The sequence below is a fragment of the Hordeum vulgare genome, chromosome 7H (genome assembly GCF_904849725.1).
Source record: "Hordeum vulgare subsp. vulgare chromosome 7H, MorexV3_pseudomolecules_assembly, whole genome shotgun sequence".
In the NCBI taxonomy this organism is placed as follows: domain Eukaryota; kingdom Viridiplantae; phylum Streptophyta; class Magnoliopsida; order Poales; family Poaceae; genus Hordeum; species Hordeum vulgare.
Genome location: NC_058524.1, coordinates 473,169,888 through 473,180,837, shown reverse-complemented (window position 1 = coordinate 473,180,837; position 10,950 = coordinate 473,169,888). Strand labels below are relative to the sequence as shown.

The following is a 10,950-nucleotide window of genomic DNA, read 5'->3' as shown; positions in this document are numbered from 1 at the left end:
ATTCGAATGCGTCCCTGTCATAAATGACAAATGTCTCATATTTTTTCTTGAACTATTCGAATTGCGGTAGATCATGCACATTCAACGTTTTGTGTGTTCACAAACTTTTTTTGCATTTGTGTTTATGAGGCTGCTCATAACAGGGAGAATGTGCTGTGGTGTCTAACGAAAAACGCCGGCCGGGACCGGGAGCGTGTGAGCTTTGGCCCGAACCGGCGCAAACGACAGGCCCCTCCCTCCGCCGTTTCCAAAGAAAAGATTTTAGTCCATCTGGGTTTTAGCTCCGCAGCCACCGCCGCCATGGCTGTCATCCTACCCATCTCCTTCCAACTCCTCCTCCGCTAAGCCCGCGTCTGCCCCGAATGGCGAGCGCCTCCGCCTCCTCTCTCTTCCTTGCGCCACCCGAATTCCCCCGCCGCCGCCAGATCGCCGGCCGCTCCACCCCCGCGCCCGCGCCCACGAATCCCCCCGGCCGCCTAGCCCCCGCCCCCACAATCCGTTCCTCGAGGCGCTTCGCGGCTGCCCGCTGCGAGGCCGCCCTCGTCCCGGCGTGGCGCCTCCGCGCGCCGCCCCGTCGCCGGAACGTGCTGCGCGACAAGGCGCCGCCGCCGCTGGTGGTTCGCCCTCCCTACCACGAGGCCCTCGGTTCTCGTCGGCAGTTGGACACGGACCGCCCTCCTTTGGTTGGTGTCACTGGAGAGCCGCAGTCTGCCTCGCCCGATGATCACGCGTTACCGGATCCTGAGGAGAAATCGGGCATTTCTGATTGTCTGGATGCCGGTCCAAGTCGGAATGCAGTGGCTGATTCCAAGTCGGATGGTCAGAAGGATTTGGATTGGGATGCAGAAGAGAGCCATTTCGGCGGCAATGGGACTGGTCCCGTATTCAGTGTATATCAAGACCCAGACGGCAATGCGGTGCACGTTGAGGTGAATGAGGATGAAATCGTTAACAGGTGCGAGAGTGCAGATGGAGAAGGGACTGACGATTTGCAGTCCATGTTGTCTCGTGCAAGAGTAATGGCTAAGGGGTTTGAAAGTGGCGAACACGAGGTTCCAAAGAATAGCTCACTGTTTCGGTTCGTAGCCACCGAGAAGAAGGAATCGCATGTTGCGGATGCCGATGTTTCAGTTGTGCAGGCAAATATGACTCTTTCGATGGCTGTTGCACGGGGTGGTTTTGCAGCATTTTGTGGTGTGTGCATTGTATTGATGGCGTCGCAGTTGATTTGGAGGAACATCAAGGCACCTTTTTCTAGAAAGTTGTTTCATGTACCTAGACCAGGGATGAGAGCTGGTCAATTGGACAAGGGTAACATCAAGGTAATCAGTAATACATATATGTTTCCAGGAGATTTACTGGTAAGACCGCAGTTAGAGAGGAGAGAATTGATGAACAACCTCAAAAAAGCCAAAATGTCACGAGAACGGTTCTCCTTCAGAAATGTATTTAGTACCAGTACTGTTGCAAATGATGACAATGCAGGTATAACCTATATCAGAAGAATGGTAACTGATGTTCACACTCTAGAAGAAGGAAACCTTGGGAAAAGCAAAGCGGAAAACAATGATTCCGTTGTCTTTCCTCACCCAGTAGTTGCCACCGAGGAAGAAATTTCAGCAAGTTATGTTAGACAATCCGTATATCTTGATGCTGTATCAGAGTTAGACAGTAGTGAATTACCTAATATTAGTTCGTCCAATGGTACTGTTGAGCAAAGTGTCAAGCAACCTGTGGATTTTAAGAACGGAGCACCAATCATAGACACCAGTATAAAAAATCAGTATGTTATTGAAAAAATTGAACAACCTGAGTCCAGTTATATTGATGAGAGCACAGCTGATGCAAAGGATAGAACTTCTGTCATATATGCAGCAGAAAAAGAACTACATATTTGTTCTGCAGATGAGCATAGTGTGAGTCCTAATACCATCAATACCCCATCAGCTGAGTTTGAAAGAAAAGAACAGTTTGCAGAGATAACTGCAAGTATTCAAGGACTAAAACCATCTGTGTCATTCAGCAGCGACAGACAGATGATTTGTAAAGATGATGGTTCTCATCAGATCATTAATAATGTTGTCCCAGAAAAAGCTGATGATTTTTCACCTAATTGCGTTAACATCTCATCATCTGGGTTGAAATACAACGGAGCATCCCTAGCCAATAGTGAAAATGATATCAGTTGCTTGCAAGAAACTGAAGCACCTATTACCTTTGCAAACGATGCTCAGACAGCTAACTGTGAAGACTTTGCTCATTGTGTTAGCATAATAGGTAAAGAAGCAGGTAAAGATCTACTAATGACCGATATATCCACTATGAAATCACCTCAGAGAATCAGCAAAGAGCCTGTGGATTTGACGACAGATAACATGCAATCTATGCAAGAACCAGAACCATCCAACCATGATGGCAAACAAATAATTTATGGAAATGTGACGAACCATAAGATAGATATAGTACACAATGAGACAAGGACTAGCTCAGAAACAGTTCCATTATATGGCCTACTACAAGAAGAAACAGTTCAACACAAAGGTGCAGAAGTTGAAATTTCGGAGGAGCAAGTGAAAATCACTTCCTCCAACAAAGAAGTCAGAGCGTATCTTAAAAAAGATAAAGCCAAACTACAGAAAGAAATGTGCAACGATAAGCTATCTGGAACAAAGTTGTCAGCAGAAGGTGTACCTGGAACTGGCATTGTGGTTGATCCATCAAATGGTGTACAGAAAACTAAAAGAGTGGCACGCAAACGGCTGAAGAAAGTGCAAATCAATCAGGGAGTTGCAGAAATAGTCGCAGAACAAGATGTCATTCACAATAGCAGCATGGTTGATCAGGTAAACAGTAGCCAGAATGTTAAAAGGGCAAGAAGAAGAAATCAGACAAATGCATTTCGCACCCAAGGATCTCAAACAAGAGAAGAAATTCCAGAAACAGCTCTCATGGCAAATTTACCTGATGATGCACCAAGATCTGAAAACATGAATCCTCTTGGTGACGCAGGTTCATCTGCTGGAGCACTATCTTCAAAGGTATCAATAAGAAACTATTGACTTGCAATATCCTTTGTAGGGCTGCTACTAATATGTTTCTATAAGAGAATTTTAGTATGGTGCTCTTTTAGCAGTATCGTTCCTTAATTTGGATGTTATGACCGGTACAATGTACCAACGGAGGAGGCCCAATGGGCAGGGTTAATTACGGGCTTAGCCCAAGTTATCTTACCTATCTTAGAGTTCAAGTTATATTAGAGTCCAAGTTAGAGTCCAAGTTATCTAGGGTTTAGTGGAGGCTGTCCTCCTATATAAACACATGTACCCCTTCGATATTAAGCAGACAATAAACAATATTCTGTTGTCGTCTCCCTCAGGAGACGGGAGCCCCAAACCCTAGCCGCCTCTCTCTCTCTCTCACGCCGCGACGACGCCCAACCGCCGGTGCCGGCGTCCCCAACCTCGCAACCCGCACTTCCACCCCTACAACCTACGTCCGAGACCTGGTAGAACCCTAGCCTCTACCAATTTGGTATCAGGTAGCTTGGGTTCGATGAGTTTGTCGGACCTTCCCACCACCACCGCTGCCGCCACCACAGCCTTCCCCGCCACCTCGCAGCAGCCGTCGCCGCCGCACCACTCGCTGCCGCCGGCCACCTCAGGTCCGGCCGCCTTCGGTACCGCGGCCCTGGCGGCCGAACCCGCCCCCATCCTCTCCCTGGCGGAGATGTCCTCGGCGATCCGTGACCTCAACCTGGCGGTCTCGAACCTCCGGACTTTCCTCCAGGCTCCGTATGCAACCCCGCCACCACCGCCTTCGCCGGCGACGCCCTTCGCGCCATCGCCCCCGGCCACGGTCGCGCCCCAGGGCCTGCCGATCACCCAGGTCCGGTGGCCGCCGTCGCCGTCCCCGCTACCGACGTGGATCGACACGCCGACCTACACGACGGCGCCGGTACAGCCGACGGTGTTGCAGCCATCCGCCCCCACCTTCGGGGGGTTCGGCGGGTACACTGACCCATGCGCCAGGAGCTCCGTGGTGCCGCAACACTCCTTCCGCCGCGCTGGGTCGTCACGAGGGCACCTACGCGGCCTCGCCACACGTGCAGCAGCTGCCCCGCTTCACCAAGCTGGAGTTCGCCACCTACGACGGCACCGTCGACCCCCTGAACTGACTCAATCAGTGCGACCAGTTTTTCAGGGGGCAGCGGACCATGGCGTCCGACCGCACGTGGATCGCCTCCTACCACCTCTGTGGCGCCGCCCAAACGTGGTACTACGCCCTCGAGCAGGACGAGGGTGGGATGCCTCCGTGGGAGCGCTTTCGCGACCTGTGTCTCCTCCTGTTCGGACCCCCCATACGTGGGAGCCGCTTGGCCGAGCTCGGTCGCCTTCCCTTCACCACCTCGGTGCAGGACTTCGCCGACCGCTTCCAGACGTTGGCCTGCCATGCGCCTGACGTCACGGCTCGCCAACGCGCCGATCTCTTCGTCGGCGGCCTTCCCGACCACATCCGCATCGACGTCGAGATGCGCGACCCCCAGGACCTGCAGACGGCCATGTATTACGCACGCGCGTACGAGCAGCGCGCCAACGCCCTGCAGCAGGCGTTCCCGGGCCGCGGCACGCGTCCCCCGACCCGCCCCGCCCCGACGGCCGCCACCCCGACACGCCCCGGCCTATCGGCCGCTACTGCGGCTGCCCCCGCGCCGACACGCACCTTCCGGCGCTTGACGTCGGCCGAGCAGCTCGAGCGGCGCCGCAAGGGCCTGTGCTTCAACTGCGACGAGCCGTATGCGCCGGGTCATACGTGCGCCCGCTTGTTCTACTTGGAGACCGTCGACGACGCGGAGGTGGAGGCCCTCACCGCGGAGCTCGACGCCACCACACTCTCCGAGGCCGACGTCACGACCTACGGGCCGGTCGACGCGACCGCCTTCGTCGTCTCCATGCCATGGCTGGCATCAAGACGGCAAAGATGATGCTGCTTCCGGTGACGATCAACGGGGAGCGTCTCACCGCGCTCGTGGACACGGGTTCGACGCACAACTTCCTGTCCGGGGACGCCATGCGTCGCCTCGCACTCCAACCGGCGGGCTCGGAGAAGTTCAGCGTCATCGTCGCCAACGGGGACCGCCTTGCTTGCCAGGGGGTGGCGCGGCAGGTTCCCGTCCTCATCGACGACGAGCCGTTCTCCATCGACTGCGTCAGCATCGACCTGGGCTGCTACGACTTCATCCTCGGCATCGACTTCCTGTCCACTCTCGGCCCCATCCTTTGGGACCTCGATGTGCTGTCCCTCATCTTCTGGCGCGAGGGTGGCCGTCGCGTTCAGTGGACAGGAATCGGCGGCTCCGGCACCGCGACTCCGCAGCTCCAGTTGATGGCGGCCGCACTGGACGAGGCACATCCCCTCCTGGCCGACCTCCTGCAGCAGCACAACGACATCTTCGACGAGCCACAGGGCCTCCCTCCCGCGCGACCCTGTGACCACCGCATCCACCTGCTGGCGGACACGGCACCTGTCGCCGTGCGTCCGTACTGGTACCCTCAGCTGCAGAAAGACGAGCTCGAGCGTCAGGTGGCGGTCATGCTCGCGCAGGGCATCATCCGGATTTCGACATCGCCGTTCTCCGCCCCGCTGCTCCTTGTGCGCAAGCCCGACGGCACATGGCGCTTCTGCATCGACTACCGCGCCCTGAACGCCCTGACGTCCAAGGACAAGTTCCCCATCCCCATCGTGGATGAGCTCTTGGACGAGCTACACGGAGCGCGCTTCTTCACCAAGCTCGACCTTCGCTCGGGCTACCATCAGGTGTGCATGCACCCTGAGGACATCGAGAAGACGGCGTTCCGCACTCACCATGGCCACTTCGAGTTCCTGGTGATGTCGTTCGGCCTCTCCAACGCGCCGGCGACCTTCCAGGCCCTGATGAACTACGTGCTCAGCCCATACTTGCGCCGCTTTGTGCTTGTTTTCTTTTATGACATTCTTATCTACAGTGCATCTTGGGCGGAGCACCTACAACACGTGGCCATCATCTTCAACGAGCTTCAAGCGCATCGTCTTCACCTCAAGCGCTCGAAGTGCTCGTTCGGCACGACCTCCGTCGCGTACCTGGGGCACGTCATCTCGGCGGACGGGGCAGCGATGGACGCGGACAAGGTCGTCGCCGTCGCCGTGTGGCCGACCCCGCGGTCACCGCGGGCGCTCCGCGGCTTCTTGGGCCTCGCCGGCTACTACCGGAAGTACATCCGGGACTTCGGCCTCATCGCCGCGCCACTGACGCGTCTCCTTCGACGCGACGCCTTCTCCTGGGACGAGGAGGCGACTACGGCATTCGAGGCTCTCCAGCGGGCGCTGACGACGGGACCCGCCCTCCAGATACCGGACTTTGATATGCCGTTCATGGTGGATTGCGACGCCTCTAGCATCGGCTTCGGCGCCGTCCTCCACCAGGGCGAGGGACCGCTCGCCTTCTTCAGCCGCCCCTTCGCCGCTCGCCATCACAAGCTCGCGGCCTACGAGCGCGAGCTTATTGGGCTGGTTCAGGCGGTGCGCCACTGGCGGCCTTATCTTTGGGGCTGGTCATTCCGTGTGCGCACGGACCACTATAGCCTCAAGTTCTTGCTGGACCAGCGCCTCTCCACAGTTCCGCAGCACCAGTGGATCAGCAAGCTCTTCGGCTTCGACTTCACCGTCGAGTACCGCCCCGGTCGTCTCAACACGGTCGCCGACGCCTTGTCCCGCCGCGACACTGAGGATGTCGCGGACGACGTCGCCATGGCTGGCACTATCATGTGCATCCGCTCCGAGCCATCTTTTGCCTTCATCGACGACATTCGTCGGGCAACTTCGACGGCCGCGGACGCGCGGGGCCTGCGCCAGCGCCTTGACGCCGGCGAGCTGGACGCGCCCTGGCGCTTGGACGAGGGGCTGCTCCTACATGGTCGTCGCATCTTCGTGCCCGACCATGGCGACCTGCGCCACCAGGTCCTGACCTTGGCGCACTCTGTAGGGCACGAGGGCGTGCAGAAGACTCTCCATCGTCTCTGTGCTGATTTTTACATCCCCGGTGATGGCGCGATGGTCCGCGACTGGGTGCGGTCGTGCGTGACGTGCCAGCGGAACAAGACGGAGACACTACGACCCGCGGGTCTACTGCAGCCGCTGGACGTACCCTCCCAGGTGTGGGCGGATATTTCCATGGACTTCATCGAGGGCCTCCCCAAGGTGGGCGGCAAGTCCGTCATCCTCACGGTGGTTGACCGCTTCTTCAAGTACGCGCACTTCATCGCCCTGGGTCATCCATATACAACCGCCTCCGTGGCGCGGGCCTTCTTCGACGGCATCGTCCGCCTCCACGGTTTTCCGTCGTCCATCGTCAGCGATTGTGATCCCGTGTTCACGGGACATGTCTGGCGGGATCTCTTTCGACTGGCGGGCGTGGAGCTTCGCATGAGCACGGCGTTCCACCCTCACACAGACGGCCAATCCGAGGTGGTCAACAAGGTGATCGCCATGTACCTGCGCTGTGTTACTGGTGATCGTCCACGAGCTTGGGTGGACTGGTTGGCGTGGGCGGAGTACTGCTACAACACCTATCACTCTGCCCTTCGCACCACGCCTTTCGAGGTGGTCTACGGGCGCCCACCTTCGGCGATGCTCCCTTACGAGCCTGGGACGGCTCGGTCCGAGACGACAGGCGACTTACTCCGCACCTGCGACGACATTCTGGCTGAGGCGCGCCAGCGTCTTCTCCAAGCACAACAGCTGGCTCGGAAGTACTACGATGCTCATCATCGCGAGGCGGTGTTCGCGGTGGGCGATTGGGTGTGGCTGCACCTCCTCCACAGGACCACGCAGTCTCTGGACCCGCGCTCCAAGCGCAAATTGGGACCTTGCTACGCCGGTCCCTTTCGTGTGCTGGAGTGTGTCGGCACACTCGCATACCGCTTGGAGCTGCCAGCTGGTTCTCGCCTCCACGACGTCTTCCATGTCGACTTACTGATGGCCTAACGCGGGGACCCTCCTGCAGCGACGCCGGCCCTTCCTCCTACTTCGGATGGCTGCCTCCTTCCAGCTTCCGCACAAGTGGCGAAGGTGTTGCAGGCGCAGCAGCGTCGCGGCGTCTGGCATGTCTTGGTACAGTGGACCGGCCTGCCAGAGGAGGAAGCGACTTGGGAGAAGCTCGACGATTTCCGCCAGCAGTTTCCAGATGTTCAGCTCGAGGACGAGCTGTTTGAGAAGGCGGGGAGAGATGTTATGACCGGTACAACGTACCAACGGAGGAGGCCCAATGGGCAGGGTTAATTACGGGCTTAGCCCAAGTTATCTTACCTATCTTAGAGTCCAAGTTAGAGTCCAAGTTATCTAGGGTTTAGTGGAGGCTGTCCTCCTATATAAACACATGTACCCCTTCGATATTAAGCAGACAATAAACAATATTCTGTTGTCGTCTCCCTCAGGAGACGGAAGCCCCAAACCCTAGGCGCCTCTCTCTCTCTCTCTCACGCCGCGCCGGCGCCCAACCGCCGGCGCCGGCGTCCCCAACCTCGCAACCCGCACTTCCACCCCTACAACCTACGTCCGAGACCTGGTAGAACCCTAGCCTCTACCATTGGAACTCTTCCTAAGGTCATCTTTCTAACAAGAACCAGGTAACAACAGGTAGTGTAGAAGGATTAAGAAAAAGGTAGGTGTCAGGTGTAAACTAATGAACTCTTGAATGGGCGAAAAACGTTGTAAGTAGCGAGTTATCGAATTTTCACCACATAATTGTGATATACACCTAAAAAACCCCGATTGGAAAAGGAGAAACTTGACACGCTATAGTGACAGGCGAGGGCGAGCGAACCCCGTTAGCTACAATTCTATATCTTCTTTTTTGACCCCTTTGATTTGCCTTACCACTACAGCCACGGATTGAGTGAAAGTATAACTTGTGAGTAAGGAACATTTGGAATAACTCCCACAAAATACTGCACAAATCACTGGGTTACATTTACCTGCATGATGCTTGCAGCTTGCAATGAGTGGATCCGTGTCCTATTCAATGTCTCTGACCTTGTTAGTCTGGCATTGGTCAATGGCTTGAAAAGTTTAGATGGATGTACATCTTCAGAACATAAATAATATCATTATCATATTTTCTCTTGTTTTTTTTTTCTGAATCCTGGCTTTCCTATGTTTCTGTTGAAGGATGTTCTTAGGGAATCTCAGCCAAGTAGGTTCAGTGCCCGTACGACGATGAAGGAAGAGTTAAAACTCAACTGTCAAACTTCTGAAAGGGTGGAGGCAGCCACAACAGAAACTAAGACCAACATGCATGACTATAATGTCATGCATGAGGGATCAACTGATTTTAACAAGTCAAAAACGAAGATGGGTGTAGCTGCTGCCAAGAAGTCTACAAAGAGGTAGACGTTTTCCTAAGAACTCTCTTTTCTATTAAGTCAAAGACCATATAGAATGACTGTGATTGGGTATGTACACATACTTGTCTGAAACCGTCTATTGCACTTTACAGAAAATCATTATTGAAGCGTACCAAGCCAAGTAATGCAGTGTCAAATAAAGACTCAAAGGAACCCACTGGTGACTGATATGGCAGCAGATGTATAAAGTGTTCCAAGTAATGTCTTTTCGTTTCCTTCATGCGTAGGTACTAAAGCAGTTTCTGGAGAGTTGGCCCAATTAATGTGTAGCAAATTTCTTGGCAAGGAATAGTGGGCAATATTTGCAGTACAAACATCAATTGCAGAGGATAACTTCTCTCGTTAATCTGAACAACGGGTTCATTTCTGTTGTTGATGGAAGGGGGTTGAGCTAACTAGGGAGCTTGGTAATGTATAGTCCAACTGGATGGTGTTCCAGTATTTTGCAAGTACTTGATGGTCTATAGGTCCTATTCCATTTGAGTTGGATCATCATTATGAAAGTTTAATCAACAATAGCAAAGTCTCATAGGTGTATACTGCAAACCATGTCATTGTCGAAGTGGCATCTATTTTGAACGCAAGTAGCACTAAAGTAAAATGTACCTTTTGGTCTGCAAAATCTATAAATAAATGAAGAAAATATTCATAATTAAGTAGCAAGAGTGGATACTTATAACATTGTTAAAAACTAACACTAACAGCTCCATATGTTACATCAGAATTGCAACCTTACCCATTTTATCTGATCGAGAGATATTTATAAGATGCAGCAATTACAAAAGAATTAAGTTCCGGCGATTATCTTTTTGTACAATCCTTGTGTGGTTGCAGATACTGTTAATGCATCAGCGTATTGCCAAGATGGGGCCTAAAATTAGTCCTGTTAGTGAACCAAACTCACAAGCTTGACATCATATATTACATGGGACAGATGAACATGATTTTTTTGGCTGGCTCAATCTAATGTAACTGGTAGACTTTTCTCTTGTGCACTGTGACAACTTGTACTTGGAATAACCTTTGAGCGCATTACAGTGGACCATTACACATGAATACATGAGTAGGTGGGTCAATACAGGAAACATTATGAATGATTTGCATCTTTAGTTCTTTAACCTTTTCAGTTTTGGTATCAAGTTCCTGAACATACATATTTGTTTTCCAAGCAACTGAATATTTCTTAATTTTATCTACTACACCCATTAGTTGCATAAAATATATAGGAATGTGCTATGTGGAGAGGCAACCTATTCAGTCACCCTTCGTTTTGGAATCAAATTGTCATTAGAAGTTTAAAGTATCAAGTTTCTGAACATACATATTTGTTCTCCAAGCAACGGAACGTTTCTTAATTTTATCTACTACACCCATTAGTTGCATAAAATATATAGGAATGTGCTATGTGGAGAGGCAACCTATTCAGTCACCCTTCGTTTTAGAATCAAATTGTCATTAGAAGTTTAAAGTAGCTACTGTAGGATTGGAATGAAGTGTATGTTGTACTCCCTCT

At 53.2% G+C, this 10,950-nt stretch overlaps 1 protein-coding gene across 1 annotated transcript; it reads left to right on the top strand.

The window, feature by feature from the left end:
• The first annotated feature begins 362 nt into the window (after positions 1-362).
• On the top strand, positions 363-9,953 carry LOC123409109. The gene is made up of 3 exons (XM_045102092.1): positions 363-3,038; positions 9,202-9,419; positions 9,530-9,953. Exons 1-3 carry the CDS (start codon positions 363-365, stop codon positions 9,603-9,605), a joined length of 2,970 nt encoding a protein of 989 aa, XP_044958027.1. The 3' UTR covers positions 9,606-9,953.
• Positions 9,954-10,950: the final 997 nt, after the last annotated feature.

Coding starts and splice junctions, on each gene's coding strand:
- LOC123409109 (XM_045102092.1), top strand. CDS start 363: ATGGCGAGCGCCTCCGCCTCCTCTCTCTTCCTTGCGCCACCCGAATTC. Junction 3,039..9,201: donor CTGGAGCACTATCTTCAAAG/GTATCAATAAGA, acceptor TTTCTGTTGAAG/GATGTTCTTAGGGAATCTCA. Junction 9,420..9,529: donor GCCAAGAAGTCTACAAAGAG/GTAGACGTTTTC, acceptor TGCACTTTACAG/AAAATCATTATTGAAGCGTA.